This window comes from Myxocyprinus asiaticus, chromosome 44 (assembly GCF_019703515.2).
Source record: "Myxocyprinus asiaticus isolate MX2 ecotype Aquarium Trade chromosome 44, UBuf_Myxa_2, whole genome shotgun sequence".
NCBI lineage: Eukaryota > Metazoa > Chordata > Actinopteri > Cypriniformes > Catostomidae > Myxocyprinus > Myxocyprinus asiaticus.
The window spans coordinates 15,786,755-15,810,541 of NC_059387.1; the positions used below are offsets into that span (position 1 = coordinate 15,786,755).

At 39.8% G+C, this 23,787-nt stretch overlaps 1 protein-coding gene across 4 annotated transcripts in view; it reads right to left on the reverse strand.

Annotated features, from left to right (window-relative positions):
* LOC127434196 (disks large-associated protein 1-like) overlaps window positions 1-23,787 on the reverse strand; it is a 180,091-nt gene that overhangs the window by 57,591 nt on the left and 98,713 nt on the right. For all 4 annotated transcript variants that reach the window (XM_051686764.1, XM_051686762.1, XM_051686763.1 and 1 more), the window contains 3 exons: window positions 21,844-22,959; window positions 18,192-18,406; window positions 6,357-6,537 (listed from right to left, as the gene is read on the reverse strand). In XM_051686764.1, the coding sequence (XP_051542724.1) occupies window positions 6,357-6,537; window positions 18,192-18,406; window positions 21,844-22,911 (1,464 nt within the window). In that variant the 5' untranslated portion in view covers window positions 22,912-22,959. The remainder of the gene's footprint in view (window positions 1-6,356; window positions 6,538-18,191; window positions 18,407-21,843; window positions 22,960-23,787) is intronic.

Here is a 23,787-nt window from a genome sequence, read left to right on the forward strand (position 1 = left end):
CTTTTAATGTAATTAATTAAATATATTTAATGTGTTTAATACATTTAATAAATGGTAATATTAAAACATTTAATAAAGCCCATAAAATTAAATACAACAACATAAAATAAAAACAGAAAAGATCAGATACCATTAAAAAAAATATGTATATACTACAGTACTACACTTCACACTTTTCAGTCCTCCTGCTATGTCAAGGTGTAGCCTACTTCACTAAAGTCAAGATCAAACTCACCTTGGGCTGACATTATGTACTTTTCACATTATATTTAGTATGGATAAAAGGTGAATAGAGACTTCTCCCCTTGCTTGTGTTCTTCATTGTATTTTCTTTTTTGCCATTGAAACGCAAGTGCCCGCTTTAGAGGTAACACACAGAGGTTGCGCTACAAATATGTGACGGACTGAGTTGTACAATTTCCATCATGGTCTGTTTCATCCGTCATATTAGTTTAAATGTCCCTGATACGTAGTAAATTTGATTTAGTCATATTAGTCATATTAGATAGTCAACATTTTTAGTTAGAAATGACTTTGTGTAGTAAGCGTGAGTCTGATAAAACATGTTCTATTTAATAATTTAATAAAATACTTTTTAAAGAGTACTTACGCTATTGATATTTCTGGATAAGAGCGGCAGAGCACGTCTGGTGAATGACAGTCTCTTTCCCTCACACACATACAGCACAGGCATGCGGGCAAGAGAGCTAAAATAGTACTTTGAAAGAGTACGCGCTGCTGCTCTCAGCCAGAATAATCACACGTAAGGACATATACGCGTGAAAACTGATGTGTAGTATCAAATACACGGAATGTATGATAGTACTAACTGTAGAGCGCACATCAATAAGAAGACAAAGCCAAATCCCCGACATTTAGAGGCAATTTTGAAATCCCGGCCAGATGCTTTTTTCAGGTCTGAAAAAGAGGACATGTCTGGGAAAAAGAGGATGTATGGTAACCCTATGTTACATAATTTTTTTGTTTGTTTTTCATTGCATCACAAATGCCATGGACTCGTCCGGACTCTGAAAAAATGGATCCGAGTCCGTGACAAGTCCAAGTCCATTAAAACTGGACTCATGACTCGGACTCGAGTCCGAACTCGAGTACCCCAACTCTACTACTGTAACCGTTCTATACCGTGCTCAGAACCGTTCAGCCTGATTGTGGAAAGCGGCTATTGGCTCAACCAATAGTGTGACTTTTGGGTGGGACTATCTGTTTGTACAACCAATGGAGGACGGGGGTAGTTTTCTGGAATCTGTTTAAAAACAGTGATTATTTTTGAGAGTCATGCTACAGATACGACACACTTCATCTATAAATATGCCATAAAATACCATCCTAAACTATTTAAATACTCCTAGGATAATCACAATGACTTAACATTTTACAAGCTCAAACTTTCATGGTTCACTATAGCCATTCCTAATGATCTACTAAAATACAATTAGGCCCTTCATAATATCTTTGACCCTGAGTTAAGGCTACTTTTAACCCTTGGCCAAGCAACGTTTTAAACTTGTAACTCTAAAATAACCCTGAAAAAATGACCATGGGTAAACAATTTTGAAAATCACAAATTCTTTCCATTATACATTCAGCATGCAACTCATTTACCTTTAAAATATAAAATAATACATAAATAGTTATTAATATTAAGGCCCAAACATACTTCACGCAAGTATGCAAACGCAGATGCACCTTGCTATGCAAGTCGTTGAATAGTGAAACATGTCAGCGCTCAATTCATAACCCAACGCAAGTACGAACTGCATTCTCTTTGTTACCACAAGGGGCACTAGAATGGACTGTCATGGTGGAGCAGCAATTTGAGAAGAGTCTTGCCAAACAAGTTAGATTATACAAACATATTTACAACCCCTCGTCCCCTCTCCATTAGAATAAAACATCGATTGAAAATGTTTGGCAAGAAATTGTAGCTTCCCTAAATTCTGATAATGACACTGTAAAGAGAAAATGGAAACAACTATGGGACCGATTTGTCAGAGCCAGGAAGAAATGGAAAAGCGTCCGCAGCAGAGATGCTGCAGCTAGCTATGGATATCTAGTCATTTTGGACATGTTGGGATGGCTTTTTGACTTTGTAAAACACCGGACCACAGAGTCAAATTTTCGGGATTCGGTTTTGTGCCACCTAAAAAAAACTATCGCCCCCTTGTGGTTTGAGGTTTGTAACCGTCAGAGCAATGCAAGAGTGCACGTAAAGTATGTACAACGGGACCACGTGTAGGCCATGCGTTGGCCAAGTGCTCGCGTCTGCGTTCGCGTACTTGCATGAAGTATGTTTCGGCCTTTATAGTTAATTTGATATATATATATATATATATATATATATATATATATATATATATATATATATATGAATATATTTATATATGAATATATTTAGCATTTCATAACCAACAGATTTTCATTCACAATCCAGTCAGGTTAAAGGGTCATCACATAAAAATCTTCATTCTCAGCTTTATTTTTAAACAACAAGCATAATATGCATAAAATACAAAAGATATAAAGGAAATCCTAAATAACAACAAAAGATGATTAAACCCACTGACATACAGATAACAGACCAGACATAAAGAGTGCAGAGGGGAGGAAATCTGAAAGTGATAAAAATAGAGGGAGTTTTTACATTTTAAGTACTCTTTCTAGACTACAGTGAGTGTCTGTGCCACAGGACATTACAGTGTAGGGTAAGACAGCTAGTAGCAGTGTGATTGGATTTAGATGAAAACTTATTAGGAGTCTTGTGATTGGAGGATTGGAAGTAAGTGAAAACAGATTCTTGCACTTGGAGCATTGTGATTACAGGAAAGGAGAGTAGAAAATTTGCCATTGGCTGAAGAAGGCTGCAGACATACAGGCACCCCGAGGCTTGCTAATCATCTAGTGGCAATACAAAAATACCAAACCCATCATAGACATACAACTACACTCACACATATGCATTCTCTATGTAAACACACACCTGCATGCCCACAAGCACTCGACATTCACATGAGGGCCCAATGAATGATGTTTTTCTTCTGGTGAGCTGACTGAGCTTTTTGTCACTGCTATGATTGATATATCCTCACACAACCAGCTCTCTAAAAGGTTAGGGCTGCTGTCTAACTGATTAAGCTGTCAGGCTTTGGTTACTCACCTTAAAACCTCTGTGGTAAACACCACCCTTCACCTTAACCCAGGGCTACTTCAGAGGCTTACCTTGAAAACTCACCTAAAAATCCCATGGTAACAGACACTAATCCCTAAAAACCACCTTGAAAATCCCTTAGCTACAAATGCTAATCATGCGAACAACCCTTCGAAATTGCTTAAAATGTCCTTAGCTGACACCAACCTCGAGAACTCACCGTAAAATTACCTTGGAGAGCTCGTAATTAAAATTGTCAGCATACATGAGCACTTATATTAAAATTCTCAATCTCATCATCTTTTTCACCAGCAAACACATCACAGCTACAATAGCACAGTCTGACAAAGTTCGTAAAAATTTGCATTCTTCTGTCAAGCACTTAAAGTGCATGCTGGTAATGAGAAAGTAAATTCTTTTGAGTAGACTATATACACTGAAAAATGTAGTAACATCTAAATTAACTGGCTTGATTCCAGTCAAATATATTATTTAACATCACTAAATACTTTAGGCTATACCAACAAATTTAATTTTAAGGGTTAGATCAGCTCTTTAAGGTAACAATTGAAGGTGACCACTTTCAACAGTGTAATACATCAGTATTGGGATATAGCCAACTAGATGTACCAATAATGAAATGGCAGACCCTGGTGCAAATAATAGTATATGCTATTTACACCCCAGTGCAAATAGTGGCAGATATTATTTGCACTCCAACCCTGGTGCAAATAATGGTAGATACTAATTGCACCCTGGTGCAAATATTGTCAGAAACTATTTGCACCCATATTTAAATACTAACATACAGTATGGGCATCACTGCAGTGTGTTTATTGTGTTTATTTGTGAGTCCCACAGACACACTACATTAACCCCTTACCCCTAAACCTAACCTTAACCTTACCGTAGAAAAAATAACCTTGGTTTTACTACAGTACCCATGGTTTCACCATGGTATTTTTTGTAAATTTACAGTAACCACAAAATTAACCATGGTTACTATATTAACAACATATTACTGTACTCGATATTCACTGTGACCAAATCACTGCGACAACATTTATATGAATTTTTATCTATTATTTTAAGTAGTATTAAATGAAATATTAAGAGTGGAATCAGGATATCGGATCGGAAAAATAGTGTAACAACGCGGATTGGAATCGCAGTCGTTAGAACAACAGTGACAATCGCACAGTCTTTACTCCTCACGCCACTGCAGCAAAATCTATTCTTTGGTTTGTCGCATATTTCTTTGATTCCATCACACTTTTGGGGTGCAAATAGCTGCACTGTGTGGCAGATGCTACTTACACTTACTTTGGTGCAAATAGACACTCCGTAATAAAATTGGGGGCCCTTTTTTAAGAGTGCTAGCGCTAAGCGCAGCGCTATGCCGTAAGTCATAAGTGCAAAGTCAATGGGCATGGCCATGAAGTTGTGGTATTTTCGTGCAAGCATGCACTAAGTCTAGGCGCATATGGGTTGAGCAAAATTGCGTGCGCAAAGCGCTAATGGGCTGGGTCAAGTGCAATTTAATTCGGAGGTTCTTCTCTGTTATATAGTCCATTCCCTCAAGCAACAGTGATATCAACAAAGACAGCACATCCATAAGAAGTTGGTAGTGTAAATGGACTGTATGCAATTAATTGAACTGCATCCTTGTTAAATGTCAGGTATTTTTCTAGAGACACACTCCTTTTATATTCATGGAAAATGTGTTTCTCGTCAGGATTTGGATTTACACACCTAAACTGAATTTAGACTTTGCGCTGAAAACAGAAGTCTCAGGAAAATAGCAAATTGTGCTTTGTGCCACTATATTAAAGGTGCTGAAAGCGATTTCAGCCATTCTGCTTCTACGAGACTGAGCCGTTGAATTAGCTACGCCCCCTCTTTCCAAAACCCTGCCCTCCAAAGATAACAAATTAGCTTTATTGAGACCGATATTGTGCAGAAACAGTTGTTTAAAACAACAGCACCAAAATAGCGCCCTCAACAGACAACTGTTATGAACAACATGGCTTAAAAATGGCAGTAAGCCTCAATAATTCGCTACAACTACAATACTATAAGAACACGCAAAATGATTGACAGCATCATTGTCCGTGGCCCTCAGACACATTTTTATTGGCTTTTTATAGAGTAGTGCTGTCACAGAGACAGGTGAGCTATATTACGACACTTATTTCATGAATATTTTTCAGGGAGTAGGAAAATGTTTTGCATTCCTTTCCATTAAAAAATCACTTACAGCACCTTTAACATACAATACACCCACAGTTTGCACGAGTACACCCACAGATAGCACAAACACTGCCACCCACGCCCACTTGCATTTTGTGCTGGAAAAAAATTGGAAATTGGATAAGATGAAGCGCATGGTCGTTGCACGTAGTGCTGCGCTTTGCGCACTCACGAAAACAGAGCCCTGGGTCTTGATATCACAGACCCTTTTTGTCACATATTCTGTTACCATAAAATTCGTAATTACTACACATTAAGGCTCATACATTTAAAAACAACTGTACAACATACTGTACACTGTAAAAAGGGGTAATGTGCAATTGTTACCTTAGGAGCTATTTCCATTTGATTTAACCCTTAACATTTGTTTTGTTGGTCTAACCTAATGTATTTAGGTCGATTCAGAAATGTTAGTTAATATTTTAGACTTGAATAAAATCTGCTAATTTAGATTAAGTTAATTTACCACATGAAGCACATTTTTAAGGCTTTTCAGTGTGATAAACATTTCAACACTATGATTTGGGACACACTAATAGGAAAATGGGATCCAATCTATTTATGAACAGATGATAAAAAGATTAGATTTTTCTTGGTGCAGACAAAGTATGAATAGTCCTATATAGGCAGACTAACCACTTTCAACTGGTGACTCAACTGGAATCAGCAAGAATTGTTCAGTCTATAAATAGACACTTAAAAAAAAGGGACCCCTACTTTTTCTCAATTGCTCTACTGTTTTTTCTCCCCTCTGCATATCTTCTTGAAAGGGAATCACGACGAGGATGGCTCTGGGTGGAAGTCACTTTTAGGATCTGATCCAGGGCCAGTTGTTCTTTCCCACTGTTTTACCTTAACCATCACAGGCGAAGACGCAAACTGGTCTGAGATCAGAATCTAACAACAATTTCCACCAGACGGATGGGGGCGAATGACCAACCTGACTGATGGTACTCATGGCCCTCATGTAGCTCTCATTTCGGGAGCGAAATTTGGGTGAGGCCAGCAGGGCAGCTGGGTCCAGACTGTCGAAACTGCGGTTGATTGAAACCTCACTCACCGCTCGCAGGTAACTGTGACTCCGAATCTGCAGCTTGGGAGAGTGTGACTCTGTACTGATCCTGCAGAGAGAAAGAGAAATACAGAGAGAGAGAAAGAGAGAACAGGTGTAAATGTCAAAGCTGTTGTGTGTATTCTTTTTTTATGTTGAAATTCTTTCTTGTATACCAACCTAAAATGCACAGACAACTATAAGTACGCTATGTAGGTCGATTTCACCTAAAAGTGTAAAACTGTTATTGCAGCATTTATATTTTAATGCACATATTATATATACACTGGAGGGCAAAAGTTTGGAATAATGTACAGATTTTGCTGTAATTGTACAGAGCGGTTATCTGAGTTACAGTAGACTTTGTCAGTTTAAACCAGTCTGGCCATTCTCTGTTGACCTCTCTCATCAACTAGGCATTTCCGTCCACAGAACTGCCACTCACTGGATGTCTTTTGTTTTTGGCACCATTCGGAGTAAATTCAAGAGACTGTTGTGCATGAAATCCACAGGAAATCAGCAGCTACAGAAACACTAAAACCAGACAATCCGGCACCAACAATGCCAAATGGGCTGGCGGCCACAGTCCAAATCGCTGAGATCAAATTTTTTCCCCATTCTTATGGTTGATGTGAAACAAAAAACATCCAGTGAGCGGCAGTTCTGTGGATGGAAACGCCTTGTTGATGAGAGAGGTCAACAGAGAATGGCCAGACTGGTTCGAACTGACAAAGTCTATGGTAACTCCGATAACCACTCTGTGCAATTGTGGTGAGAAGAATAGCATGGATTAGTGGATTCAGCTTGTATTCTTCATACAGTACGATTTTGAGACCCACATAAACAGGGAAGTGTGGGAACATCCCTCTCCCTTGAACTCCTCACAATGAGTATTAACATCCAACTGTTTGTGTTTACGTGAGGTTGGGAAATCAAGTCCTTGAAATATGAACACAGCAACACATTAAACCCACACAACACAAACACATGCAAAGCGCACAGACACACAAAACATTATTTAGTATGTTTAATAAGCCATTTCCCTTGTGGGGACCGCTGGCTGGGCCCCAAAAGGTAGGTGATCTCAGGTTTTACTATCCTTGTGGGGACATTTGGTCCCCACAATGTAGTATAAATATGTACACACACACACACCCACACACACACAGCCAAATACACATTCTATCCCTGCAGGTCCAGTCAATCTTAATTATGGATGCCGCTCTTAAAATAGTATGCGGTTACAGCAAGAAAAACACACATTATTCATTCTTCACTGGAGTGACGGATGTATAGAGAGAGACAGAGCAACAGAGAAACAAAGAGAAATAGCAATGCAGGAAAATGCAAGAAATGATTCAGTTGAAGAGCCTGGAAATCACATATGTCCAGTCCTTTGCAAGCAAGCACCACTAATAACACACACGTGCACTCACACTCACTCTCCGGGTTAGTCACTGATATGTGGTGTGGTCTCACTGAGGTCATGTTCCCGTGGAAACAAAGAAGGAAATATCTTATAGTGTGTAATGAGCACAGGCCTCAGGGGACCGTGTCAATTATATAACACAACATAGCATAATACGCTATGATGCAAACACATATTTTCCTCTGTTTTTCCTCAGTGTATACATGCAGCTGTTTATACACACAATACATGTGCTTAAATGTATTTGTCTACATCTGTGTGTCTGAAGGAATGTTTTGATACAGGTCTACACCAGGGGTCTTCATCAGGGGGTCTGTCTATTATTGTTTGATTTAAGACAAATTTTTGTCAACAAATTTACATGTGCATAGTGAAAAAGTACAATTGTAAGTTAACCTCAACCTAATCTAAAATGAAGAAGTCAAAGTTCAGTTAAATGTTTTCAATGTCCCTCCGTTACAATGTATTCACTAAAATTACTGTATATGACTCTGTACATCAATTATGATTATTTTAATTGCTTTGCCATGTAAGTATCATAAAAAAAGGTTAATTTATGAATATGGTACTATACGCATGTTATTTTAGGCCAGGCTAAAGCATAATTGGTCACACTTTACAACAAGGTTGTATTCCTTAACATTAGTTAAAGGGATAATTCACCCAAAAATGAAAATTCATAATTTACTCACCCTCATGATATCCCAGGTGTGTATGACTTTCTTTCTTCATCCATACTACTCCAGCAGTTAAATTAATGTCTTCTAAAGCAACACAATTGCTTTTGGTGTCAAAAAGATCAATATTTAAGTACTTATTAACTATAAATCATCGCTTCCAGTCAGCAGCAGTATGTGTAACGGTAGCCAGCTGGTAGGTAACTGGGCAGTGTGTAAACCTCACTCCCCTGGCCTCAAGAGGCGCACTAGCGACTGACGCTTGAGGCTTTAGCCTTCTTGTTAGCGTGCCCACCTCCCACACCGGAGACGCCAGTTTGAATCCCATTCAGAGCGGGTTGAGCAGGACTGGTTACAGTGGTGCCGTGACCCTGATGGGAGTGAGGTTTAGGGGGGTGAGTGTAATGGTAGCCAGCTGGTAGGTAACTATGCAGTGTGAAACCTCACTCCCCTGGCCTCAAGAGGCACACTAGCAACTGACATTAGAGGCTGTAGCCTTTAGCTTCCTTGTTAGCGCACCTACCTCCCACACCGGAGATGCCGGTTCGAATCCTGTTCAGAGCGGGTCGAGCAGGACCGGTTACATATGCGTGTGACGTAATAGCATTGGCACATGAGACACTCAAGAACTGATGCAGGTGCGACACACCCGGAAGAGTAGCGCTTTTTACAACCGAGTAGACAGAACGCTATACAGAAGCTCTGTTGGTTTTGGTTTAGATCTGTATTTGTATCTGTTTTTTTACTCACAATTGTGCGTTTGTGTGCTTATCCTGGATGTCTCAACCGAGAGAAGAATGTGAGATTACGTCCGTAACGTGCCGACGTGAATACGTCACACGAGAGACCATGTGAACTCAGCACTCTCGTGAAGCTTACTGGAAGTGAAGGTTTATAGTTAAAAAGTACTTAAATATTGATCTTTTTCACACCAAAAGTGATCGTGTCGCTTTAGAAGACATTCATTTAATCGCTGGAGTCGTATGGATGATGATTATGGTGACTGTCTGTGATTTTTGGAGCTTCAAAAGTTTTGGTTTTGGTTTAGATCTGTATTTGTATCTGTTTTTTTTTCTCACAATGGTGCGTTTGTGTGCTTATCCTGGATGTCTCAACCAAGCTTCAAAAGTCGTATCACCATCCACTTGCATTTTAAAGACCTATTGAGCTAAAATATTTTTCTATTTTTCTTCAAATGTGTTCTGGTGAAGAAAGAAAGTCACACTCACCTGAGATATCATGAGGGTGAGAAAATAATGAGAGAATTTAAATTTTGCGTGAACTATCTCCCTTGTTAGGGCACCCACCTCCCACACCGGAGATGCCAGTTCGAATCCCGTTCGGAGCGGGTCGAGCAGGACCGGTTACATATGTGTGCGACGTAATAGCGTTGGCACATGAGACACTCAAGAACTGATGCAGGTGCGACACACCCAGAAGAGCAGCGCTTTTTACAACTGAGTAGACAGAACGCTATACAGAAGCTCTGTTGGTTTTGGTTTAGATCTGTATTTGTATCTGTTTTTTTACTCACAATGGTGCGTTTGTGTGCTTATCCTGGATGTCTCAACCAAGCTTCAAAAGTCGTATCACCATCCACTTGCATTTTAAAGACCTATTGAGCTAAGATATTTTTCTATTTTTCTTCAAATGTGTTCTGGTGAAGAAAGAAAGTCACACTCACCTGAGATATCATGAGGGTGAGAAAATAATGAGAGAATTTAAATTTTTGCGTGAACTATCCCTTGAACAACAGTACATTAGTTAACATGAATGGCATTCATTAATATTGGTTAATATTAATTTCTACACACGATACACACAATACATTTTTGCATTAAAAGTTGTATACTATACATTTACATTAGTTAATGCAATATGAACTGAGATGAACAATGAATTATAGTATTTTGATATATTAACACTACCAAGCCTAATAAATGCTGTCTAAAACCATTGTTTTTTGTTAGTTTATGATACCTACTATGTTAACTAATGATACTGAATAGAACCTTACAGTATTAGAAAGTGTAATAATTTTAAACAATTTTAAACAGTCGAAGAAGCCAAACTTTTTCTCCTAAACAAACTAAAGCACCCTATGAAAATGAAGTCTGTGTTATTACTACAAAAAGCTTCATTTTAAAATTAGTTTATTGAGCAGAACAAATAAAAAGAATGTCATGTCCAAACCACACCCACAAATAGTTTTAACCAGTGATCAACACTCTTCAACTAGCTGAGTTCTCCTAGGTCAAGAATTTAAGGGAAGTGCACAAACAGGAAAAATACCACCAAATGAACTAAAATAAAAACAACTTAGTAGAACAAAAAATCAGTGCTTTTCGTGATGATTTTTAGGCACACTAAAAGAAGCCTGTTTGTCATATAAGTACTTTATTAATTAACCTTTAAAATGCAACACTCATTTTACAGAATAGATAACAGGGTATGGAGCCTAAAAAAGGACCACAGGTCTATACATTTTTTCCTTATTTTGATATGCATTCTTTATCAGCAAAGTTTTATGCATATGTGTTCATAGGCATATTTATATGTGTGCTTAAATGCTTGGATACCCATGTTTTAGTTGAAGGCACAATGCTCTGATTATAAATATTCAATGATGCAGCACTTCCTGTCAAGCAGAAGTACATAGAGAACACACTCAAATGCTAACTTCCCCCTTCCTTTCTGCACTGATGAGCGGCTGCTGTAATCACAGTGACAACACTCACATTAAATGAATGCTATGTTTGCAAAGCTTAAAGGTGCAGTATGTAAGATTCAGAAACCCTTGTAATTAATGACACCTGTGGCCGTTAAGTGAACTGCAGCCTGTTGCCCGTGATTGCACGCACACACTCCATAGGGATGCGAGCATCAACCAAAACAGAGACTGAATGTGATTCACCAGCATCATGATGACAGATGAGGTAACATAATTAAAATTACACAGTTATGATTGTTTTACTACAAACTTTGAGACTGTATATTATATTTGACTCTCCAGTGCTGGAACAGGGCTAAAACAAAGTGTGGATATAGGTCTGACTATGTGAGACTGTAGTTTGAAGTAAACACTTTTCTTTGCATGATACATTGACTGCATTTATATTGGACTGCATTTAGCCTATGTTGGCATTAGCTAGCTAGTCAGCTTTATCAATAGCTGTTAGCTAAATTTGGTGGATGATGACAGTAGCTGTTTATAAAATAGACTGTACTTTATAAATATGTTGACACAATTCAGTATTGATGTGATTCCATCACAACTGTAATTTTGATATATCGATGTGCTATTGTTTTATAATAATAGAATGTATATATTTTCTGTACAACCAAGTTACGTTACACTAATGAATTGGTCTTTCTGCATTATCTTGAACATTGTCTAGCATTCATTTCACGTGTTATTATAGTTTACCTTGCTGAAGTTACTGTGAATCAGCATACCTGACTTTTAGTATAAACAGAAGATCGTTGAAATATTTGAAAGTTACAAAGCAAGGTAGCTTGCATTTAATCAGCATTAGCAGGCAAGATCAAGTTAGCTTAAATTACACAGATCAATCCTTATGGCACTATATTTCACATGCAGAAGAACGCCAATTCAGGGTCGGTTCTGATCCCCAAAACCCCAAAATCAAACGAAGTTCCCTCCAGGAATGAAATACCCTACCGATGTTCACTCTAGTTTTCGCTCGACCACGATCATGTTCCCGCTTAGCCAGATGGGATTCAGTAAATGTTTTTTTTTTTTTTTTTGGCTTACTCTGAGTTTGTGTAGGAGTCAGTGTTGTGTTTGGAGCTGGATGTTTGCTGGATTCCATCTCTAAGATAACGTTACCTAGTGTTGCAGTTTGTTGTCGGTGTTGAATAGCGGAAGAGAAGCTACTATCTGAGGCAAGGCTCTCGGGAGCGTGCATAAACGTCACATCCTTTGGATTTTCTCGGCAAAAGCGACCCGCTCCCTCTGCATGAAAATCAGTCTACAGACTTTAATAGGCAACCTAGGAAGTCCAGGAAGGGCTCATTTTTTAAGTTGCGTTACAAGCCGTTCACACATTGGCAAAAAAAAAAAAAGGTGAATATTACATGAAAAATGTTACATATTGCACCTTTAATAAGACTTTCTTTCTTCTGCAGAACACAAATGAAGATTTTTAGAAGAATATATTAGCTCTGATGGTCCTTACAATGCAAGTGAATGATTATCAGAACTCAAAAGGTCCAAAAAGCATATAAAGACAGCATAAAAGTAATCCATAAGACTCCAGTGGTTTAATACATGTCTGATAATAGGTGCAGGTGAGAAACAGATATTTAAATTATTTTTTACTATAAATCTCCCCCTTTGACCAGCCCCAACCAGTAGGGGGCTGAATGTGAAAGATAAAGTCACTTCCACATCAGACTGTGGATGTGAAAGTGAAAGTGGAGATTTACAGTAAAAAGGACTTACATTTTGATCTGTTTCTCACCCACACTTATAACGCTTCAGAAGACATGGATTTAACCACTGGAGTCATATGAATTATTTTAATGCTGCATTTATGTACTTTTTGGACCTTCTGACTTCTAGTCACCATTCACTTGCATTGAATAGACCTACAGAGCTGAGATATTCACGTATGAGGGTGAGTAAATGACGAACATTTTCATTTTTGGGTGAACTATCCCTGTAAAAGTGTTCAATTCATCACATATTTAAGCAATATCACATGAGCAAGAGTGCGATATGGCCCTACATCGGCACTGCTGTGATTCGGCTGCAGGCACGAGGCCCAGGACGAGTGATGTAGGTAATCACAGCAGTGCTGATTTAGGGCCATATACCATGATTGCGAGTGTGATTTTGCTTATATACAACAGTTCAATGAGCTTTCTCAGTGGAAAAATAGCATCCAAGCGGGGGTATTTCTCCCTAATTCATGGTAGCCGGTGCGCAAAAGTCTTTCACTATAGAAACCGCAATGTCCTCCGCCATTTTAAACAGCACGTCCTCTCCAATGTGGAAACTCCGGTAAGAGGTTAGCGCCTTGAGTTGTGTAATTAATCAGTCTGCTGTATCTCTCAGCTGTGATGAGCCGTAATGCTGAAGTTGTTCGTTTAAAGCCATTTAAAGCTATTTCCTAGCTTTAGTAGTGAAGTAGTAATACAAGCGATCACGTAGAGCTGTTGTATGTAAACACTGGCTGACGTGGATTCATTTTAATACTACGAATTGTGTTAATGCTGTAAATTTTTTGGAAATTATTGATGGTTTTAATTTTACCCAACATGTCAACTTTCCTACTCATAGGTTTGGACACACATTAGATTTGGTTTGCTCCGCTGGTGTTGCTATTCAGTCGCTGGACAGCACTGAAATGAGTATAAGTGACCATAAGCTCATTACTTTTGAACTAAACACTTCAACTTCAAAGTCTTTGATTGAATGTGTTATCACATTTAGAAACATCAAGCACTTGGACTATGACCTCTTCTCTAACTCTGTTTCTGTGCTTCCAATTTTTAATTCAGTCGAGGACTATAATTCTGTTTTGTCTACTATGTTGGAGGAGTTTGCACCTCTGAGAGAGTGTGTTGTCACCTTCAGGAAACCATGTCCCTGGTATACATCTGAGTTATGTTTACGGAAGGCCAGAGGTAGGCAACTAGAGCGGAAATATAAAAAGTCTGGACTAACAGTTCATAGGCATTTGTTTGTTCAACACCAAACTGATTATCACAACTCTCTCAGTGCTGCACATAAGGATTACTGCTCTAAAATCATTAGTGATGAGGCAGATAATCCAAATGTATTATTCAAGATAGTTAATAGACTATTTAAACCAGCCAATGTTCCTACTTGTTGACCAATGCAGTATGTTTCTCAATTATTTCATTGGTAAGATTGAGAATATAAACAACTCAATAGCTTCTGTCCCTCTGTCTGAGTTGCCTCAGATTCTGCCAACAAATCCTGTGACTCATGCTTTTTCGAGTTTTGCAACGGTCAATATTGATTTCATTGTCAGAACCATTATGTCCATGAACTCAACTAACTGTATTCTTGATCCCCTTCCTGTTCTCAAGGGCTGTCTTCTATCTATTAGTCCTCATATCACCTCAATTGTGAACTCCTCATTAAATTCTGGGTCGGTTCCCCTGACACTCAAAATAGCAGCAATCACACCAGTCCCAAAAAAGCATGGATGTGATGCCTCTGATTTGTCAAATTATAGGCCCATATCCAACCTCCCTTTTTTGGCAAAGGTTCTGGAGCGTGCTGTTGCAGCACAATTACATACTCACTTATCTCAAAATAATTTATTTGATTAATTTCTATCAGGTTTTAGAACTGGACATAGCACTGAGATAGCATTGGTGAGGGTCATGAATGACCTCCTTATTGCAGCTGACACAGGTGCATGCAGTATTTTGGTCTTGTTCGACTTCAGGGCTGCATTTGACACTATATCGCACACATCTTACTGGATAGGCTGCTCAGCTGGCTTGGTCTTTCTGTGCTGGACTGGTTCAGATCTTATCTTACAGATCGCTCTCAGTTTGTCATCTTGGGTAATAATAAGTCTGAGACTGTACCAGTGCATCAGGGTGTTCCACAGGGGTCAGTGTTGGGCCCCACTCAATTCAGCATTTATATGCTTCCCCTCAGGCAGATTATTGGGAAGTATGGCCTTGGTTATCACTGCTATGCTGATGATACACAAATCTACATCAGCACTGGCCCTCATATTAACTGCACTTTAACTGTGCTGATGGAGTGTCTGCATCAAAGTAGTAATAATTTTCTAAAGCTGAACTGTTCCAAAACTGAGCTCATGCTCATTGGTACACTGGCTGCTACACGTAAAGTTGACCTAAATCTTAAATTGATGGTTGACAACACCCTTGTGCTTCCCTCCTCTCAAGTGCGGAACCTGGGTGTCATCTTTGACGCTCAGTTGACATTTGATGCACACATTAAAAATATTTCAAAAACAGCCTTTTACCACCTTTTACCAAATATTGCCCAACTTAGGCCCTTCCTCTCTCTGGCTGATGCAGAAAGGCTTATCCATGCCTTTATCACCTCTAGGCTGGATTACTGCAATGCCCTCTTTTCTGGCCTACCAGCAAAAACCTTAAATAGGCTTCAGTATATTCAGAACTCTCCTGCTCGTGTTCTTACACATACCTCACCATACACATTACCCCTCTGCTCTCACAGTTGCACTGGCTTCCCATCCATGCTCGTATTGATTTTAAAACTCTCATTTTAACATATAAAGCAGTTCATTGTATTGCACCAGAGTATCTTTGCAGTCTTGTTGCGCCCTACACTCCCTCCCATTCTCTTCGTTCTGCCAATTCATTTGCACTTCAGCAGCCCTCCTGCAAACTTAAATCTATGGGGGAAAGAGCTTTCTCTTTCAGAGGCCCTAAGCTATGGAATGCTCTTCCTTTTACTATTAGAAACACCCAAACCATGAATTGTTTTAAGAAGTTACTTAAGACTCATTTATTTAAGGTAGTCTTTTAATATTTATTAATATTAGTTTTATGTGTGGTTGCTGCTGTATGTTAGTAATTTTGTGTTTAGTCTTTTTAAATTTGTTGGTATGGTGGTTACTGTTGTATGTTATGTGTTTATTCAATCTTGTAGTGCTTTGAGTGTAAGAAAAGCTCATTATAAATAAAAGGTATTATTATTATTATTATTATTATTATTATTATTATTATTACTACTACTACTACTACTACTAAAGCTAGGAAATAGCTTGAAAACGGCTTTAAACTAACAACTTCAGCATTACGGCTCATCACAGCTGAGAGACACAGCAGACTGATTAATTACACAACTCAAGACGCTTACCTCTTACCGGAGTTTCCACATTGGAGAGGACGTGCTGTTTAAAATGGCAGAGGACATTGCGGTTTCTATAGTGAAAGACTCTTGCGCACCAGCTACCGCGAAACAGGGAGAAATACCCCCGCTTGGACGCAATTTTTCCACTGAGATATCTGATCTTCAGAAAGCTGACAGCATCTCTGCTTGGGAGTGGCAACAGGTGATCGCACACGCTCCGTCTCTCTCTCTCTCTCTCTCTCTCTCTCTCTCTCTCTACACACACACACACACACACACACACACACAAATCTATCCTTGTTTATCCAATAACTTGTTAGAAACAGCACAAGCCGTGATATTATTTCTGAAGTGACATTTTTGAATTACTAACGAAGGCTTGGATGCATCATTTGGTTTGAACGAGCAACGGCAGATTCTGATCCGTTGCATAAGAAAGTAGTTCCATGCACAAATGCATTTTTATGACCATACTCAGTTTTTCCTAATTTTTTTAAATTTACTTCATTGAACTGTTGTATATAAGCAATATCACACTCGCAATCATGCTATATGGCCCTAAATCAGCACTGCTGTGATTACCTATGGCCGAATCACAGCAGTGCTGATGTAGGGCCATATCGCACTCTTGCTTGTGTGATATTGCTTAAATACAGTATAGCGGGTTTCCGTAGCTCATCGGATTTCATACTTCGATACAGATGTTAATACACCAGTTAGTGCTTAATCTATTATATTTTATTATACTGTACTACAATTGTCTTGTTTTTTCCTACATTCTTTCTATACATTTTTCAATATATAAATAATTTTGTTATTCTTTTCAAATTATTTAATCATTAGGTTCCTGTAGTTCAAGTGATAGAGCAAGGTTGTGGCTTGATTCCCAGGGAACATACATACTGAATAAAAATACACTGTAAATTGCTGTGGATGAAAGGGTCTTGCAAATGCGTAAAAGTAATATTTTCAAAGTAGCATATGATGTCAGTGTATAGTAGTGCACGGCTATAATAGCAAAATATGTGTGAAGTTTCACATGTATATATAAAATTAAGTCAATTACAGCTCCTGCATTAAAGTGGCCTACTTTCATATGATATTACAGTGTGTAACTGAAAATACAAAAGAACTCAGTAAGAACTTCATGGGCACAGGAAAAATCCCTTTGAAATGATTTTGTTCTGTTGAATTTTTAATACAGAGGAGAGTGAAAGGATTTCACTGTAGCAGTAAGAGTCTCAGGATACTAAGGGATTTTATAAGAAATTGCACAATGTGTGTGTATGTGTTTGTGTGTGTTTGTGTGTGAACAGAGAGGGGGTTTAGGGACAGAAGTATACCGTCTCAAGAGACACATCGTAATAGCACTTAGAGAGAGGGAGTGGGTGGAACGACCAGAAAAATAACATGTTTAAAATGACCCGAGAGAAGATGACAGCGTTCATTGAAATTGCAGAAGAATTTGTGCACACACCTGCATGGCAGACTTACACATACATGCGCTTAATTTCCCCTGTGATTTCAGAGGAGCAGCATCTACAAGCAGCAGCGGACTGGGAAGAGAAATCGCCCCTGGATTTTATATAGAAACCGGCCCAAAAGTTGTTAAGATGAGGGGTGTTGTCGCTGTCCTTTTCTTATCGCCACCCATTCGGCCTAATTTTGCAGCCGGCCCACCAGGAAAAGTCCCGGTTCTCCCTATGGCCAGTCCGCCCCTGTCTACAAGCATTGGCTGAGCTGCACACACACGGACTCACTTGAGCGTGGTCATCTCGGTGAGGGAGGGTTGGGTTGCTTTAAGGTAGCTGGCTCTCCGTGCCTGGACTTTGGGAGATGGTTTAGGGCTGCAGTCGGAGTCTCCGCTGTCGTCCTCTGCCATGGCTTTTATGTAGCTGCCACTCCGCATCCGTCTGCATGGGATCTCGTCATCCTGACCCATAGACGAGAACCCACCCCACTCATCCTGAGGAACCTGCACAGAGAGAGAGAGAGAGAGAGAGAGGTGGAGAGAGAGTTAGTTTATTTTTTTAATGATGTCTTTGTTAATAGTTAATTATGTTGGCTTGACTCCCTTAGAGATCCACTGTCACAGAATGTTTGCGATTTCGAACTCCAACTGTCAAAACTCACACACATTTATCCATCTATCTGTCCATCCATCCACTCATCCATCCATCCATCTATCTATCTATCCATCATCCATCCATCCATCCATCCATCCATCTATCTGTCCATCCATCCATTCATCCATCCACCCATCAATCCTTCTGTCCATCTCTCCCTCCATTCATCCATCCATCCATCCATCCATCCATCCATCAATCATCTATCATCTGTCCATTCATTCATCTGTCCATCCATCCATTCATCCATCCATCCATCCATCAATCCATCTATCCATCCATCCATCTTCCATCCATTCATTCATTCATCTATCCATCCATCCATCCATCCATCAATCCATCCGTCCATCCATCCATCCATCCATCCATCCATCCGTCCATCCATCCATCCATCCATACGTCCGTCTATCTGTCCATCCATTCATCCATCCATCCATCAATCCTTCTGTCCATCTCTCCGTCCGTTCATCCATCCATCCATCCATCCATCCATCCATCAATCATCTATCGTCTGTCCATTCATTCATCTGTCCATCCATCCATCCATCCATTCAACCATCCATTCATCCATCCATCAATCCATCTATCCATCCATCCATCTTCCATCCATTCATTCATTCATCTATCCATCTACCCATTCATCCATCCATCCATCCATCCATCCATCATCCATCAATCCATCTATCCATCCATTCGTCCGTCCATCCATCCATCCTTCCATCTATCATTCATCCATCCATCCATCCATCCATCCAACCATCCTTCCACCCTATCAATAACCTTACAGTCAACATTTTAAAACTAGTTCAAACTTTCAGACAAAACTTTGACAAAAAAACACAACTTTACCTATATAGTTCATCATGTACTTTATATATAATTGTCCCAATATTATTAATACAAATGAGCACATTAATTTATACACAGTTAGAAATTATGTATTAATGATTATGTTTTTTGATTAGGGTTAAGTAAGCTCTATCTATTATGAATCTATTATAATGCATTTGTTACTGTGTTTAAAATGAAATGATGTGCATATTACTAGAAACAAGGCTTTATAAATTGTGTATTAACTAATACATTACAAATGCTTGCTGTGTGGTTATTCTAGTGTTATCCAGAAAACTTCCCTGTCCCAGCATAAATATATATGGCACGGCTATAACTTTCTGACAAGTCCACACATGAAGCACATAACTTCACAGCTCTTTTCCATCTGTACTTTATAACAAACACAAAATCTAATCTAAATCTAATACACTCCCAAAAACACCTCCAGACACATGCCCTTGCATAACCCATAATCACTCACACTAACAACTGCTGCATCCACTACAAAAAAATGATCTTGACTTCTGCCCAACCAATAACATTTGGCTCAAACATTATGAGAAAATTATCTTTCACACCCACTTACACGATTCAAGTATGATGCACACAATGTATACTTAAACCCTCACCTTATATGCATCTCACCTCTCTGAGATGAATAACAATCATTTCACATCATCCAGCACGGCTTGTTTTCGTTTACATCCACCATTTTTAGGGGCCACTGATGGCAAACTATTCAGTCCGGCTTTCTCAGTAATGTGCATTGCATGCTAACGCTTAAAGAGTGCAATTCTTTCACACATTTCCCTCTTTTCACATGTTCTACTAGGGGGCGACGGCAACAACCTATCCACCATCACCAAAAAAGCAAAAGAGGGTGTAAGAGAGAAGTGCACAAAGAGTGATATTGTTCAGACCAGGGAAAGTATCCACTCTCTACAGAGTGGGAAGTTTTTTTAAAAAGAAGATGGAAATGAGGAAAGTGTGTGTGTGTGTGTGTGGGGGGGGGTGGGGGTTGCACCTGAATTTTACTTTTATGGGCTCTGCTTGACAACCAGGGTTGCTATGAGAATGACCTAGAGTTGCTATGAGAATGACCTAGAGTTAAACCTATGCTCCATTTGAGAGTCAGCGCACTTACATTCAGACTAACTCTATTAGCAGATAGACTCTCATTACTGTAGATGGTCGCTGAGATATGGGCACTTTGGCAGATTTTGTTTTCTTGGAGTTCTGTCTTTTTATTTAGTCCCTCTATCTCCTTATAACTCCATTATCTGTTCCCTCTTCTCCTCTTACCCTTCCTTTCTCTTTTTTCTCCTATCTTTATCACACACACCAGACACACACATTACTTTACTCACAGCCTACTCTTTCTGTGCTTTCCTGTTCCTCTATCCCTGTGACTTTCTTTCTTTCTTTCTTTCTTTCTTTCTTCCCTCCATCTTTTCTCTTTCTTCCTTCCCTCCTTATTTTCTTCCTCTTTCTGTCTTTCTCTTCCTTGCTTTATTCCTTCCCTCCTCTTTGTTATTATCTTCCTTTCCCCTTCCTTTCTTTCCCTCCTTTATTCTTTCCTTTGCTTTTCTTTTGCCTTTTTTTGTCCCAGATTGTAATAAACTGCACATTGGCTCTTTGCCTATATTCAAATAATACAAATTTCCACCTTAAACCTGTATCCTCTATTTATTTCTCTTTTAATTTTACATTCTCGATTTCTCTTTCATCCCTTCTTCCCTTCAATCACAATTCTTTTGTATATACAATTCTAAACTTATTTTACGCCAACATTTCTCTTTCTTCACTCTCCAACCCCCATTCTCCTTAAGACTCTCAGCTTTTTCCTTCACTTTCTTTTCCTGAGATTAAACAACTGTCGCACAGGGAACAAAAGAGAGACTGAGAAAGAGAGAATGGAAAAGAACAAACGCAAATCCATTTTTCTCTGAATCTTCACACAAACAGTCACTGATCTCCAGGTCTGCGGGCTCCAATTTTTTTCTCTTCTCTTTCTTTTATACGTCTATGATCTCTCCATCACACAGCCTCAGTCCACACCAAAGAAAGCAAACCACATGCTTTGGTCTATGCATTCATCTTAATGTGATCTGTCACATTCATAGTCAGCTATCACACAGCAGGTAAATTCTGAGCATACGTTAATGCATTCAAACACATTTGCATTGTAACACATAATTACATGTATGCATTATGTCCATAGGCAATGCACACACTCTTAACAAACATGCAAACACAGTAGGAAGATCATGTGGTGAAGGGCGGCAAGCAGATGAAATAAAAGATCACACCTTTAAAAAAATATGACATTTCAAAATGCACATTACTCCTCAGCAAATATGCATCAGATGTGGATGATGATCAGATGATAATGATGATGGTGGTGATGAAGAATAAAATTAGGAAGGCGTTCAACACTAAATCTCTTTCCTACCTGTAAAAACTGGCAGGTTCGTCCCTGCTGGCAGGTCTGTGCTTTGACTATGGCTTTATCAATATTGACCGTGGCCTTTTGGTAAACTTCTCGGGCCCTGCTCACCGTCAGCGTGCTAGACCAGGAGCTCTTCTTCACAAGAGGCCCAGCCTGGTCTATCGGTGTTGGACCTCTGATAGCCAGCGTGCCTCCTGTGACATTGGAGCATGTGGTACAGCTTCCAACATCGTTGTTGCTGCGTGATGTCTTCAGAGAGGAACGTCCACCACCTAGTGTGTTGTAGTTCTGACCCAGGATGTAGTGGGACTGAGATTTGTCTGGATGACGCCCCATGGTCATTACTCCAGAGGGTTGGTGCTGGTGGTACAGGCAGATCTCCCTATCCAGAGTGTCATCAGAGCTCCAGTAACCTGAGCCGGGCGAGCGAGCATGGGGTTTGGACTCAGAGCGACTCCTTTCCTTGCTTTTCCCTCGTTTGTTGCTTGATGTCTTGTGCAAGGTGCCTATGGTCATTGTGGAGACGTTAGGGTGGGAAGTGGCGGTAGCCATAGCATCGGCTGGGATGGTTGGATCATTGCCATTGAGGCTACGTTGGCTGGGACCTTCCAGGGAGTGGGACTTAGTGAACAGTTTTTGGACGGAGTGTACGAGATGCCGTATTCGCCCAGGACTGTCGCTGCGCTGGTGCTCCAGGGCCGCTGTGCGTTTGTATTGCAACGTGTGATAGCCGTCCTTTCGCACTGGTTGCTGGTGGTCAAACTGCTCCAGTAGGGATGGGGGGATGCCACATGGGCCACACCCACTTCCCCCGGCCATTCCCCCTAGTCCTACATATGGCACTACTGCACATTCGTCCTTCATCTCTGGATGCGAGTTGTGATGTCGCCGTGGAAATGTGCTGCTGGCTAGGTCCGACTGGCATCCATAGTAGGCATGGTCATTTGAGTGGGCGGGGTTGAGGACATAGGGGCATCGGTCGTGACGGAGGGTCAGAGAGTCATAGGAGGGGTCGCAGTGTGTAAGTGTGTGGTGGTGACTGCGACTGGCGGACAAGCCTTTCATCGTCATCCTGATCCACTCACACTCTCACAGCCTCATCCACACACACTGAACCTACTGCAGATAGAAAAGATTTGTAAGAAAGAGGGAGAAGAGGTATAGAGTGATGTAGAGAATAAATAGATATAAGGAAGATTATATGAAAAAGGAAAAACAAAAAGGAAAGAGAGGGAGAGAGAGAAAGAAACAATATATGTTAAAGACTGTCACATTCATATAAAGGTGTAGTGTGTAAATTTTTGGATGTTAAAATACTTTCTCCTACCCCAGCTTAATGTTCATAGTCAACTATACATGTCTCAGTTTTCAAAACACTGCTCTATTTTTTTGAGCAACATTTACTCAACCAATGACATGAGTTTGGGGCAGGACTATCTGTAGGTACAATCAATGGTAGACATGGGGAATGTCTGAGAAACCGGTTTAAAAGTCATTTTTTTGCCATTCTTGATAAGTGCCACTAGTGGTCAACCTGCTGCTTATGAGTCGACATGTCTGAATATTCATGTACCTTGAAATGGACCCCATCTCCCAAACAGAGAAACACCATCCACCATAAGACATTTGTGTATGATGGTGGCTCAGTGGTTAAGGCTTTGGGTTAATGATCAGAAGGTTGGGGGTTCAAGCCCCAGCACTGCCAAGATGCCACTGTTGTGTCCTTGAGCAAGGCCCTTGACCCTATCTGCTCCAGGGGCACCATATCATGGCTGACCCTGCACTCTGACCCCAGCTTGGCTGGGATATGTGAAAAAAAGAATTTCACTGTGTATGTATAATGTGTGTGATAAATAAATAGAATTATTATTATAAAACTGGTCAACAACACTTCCAGCTTTGGCCACTGGGGCAGTGGTTTGAATTTTGCTAAGCACAGACCGATTT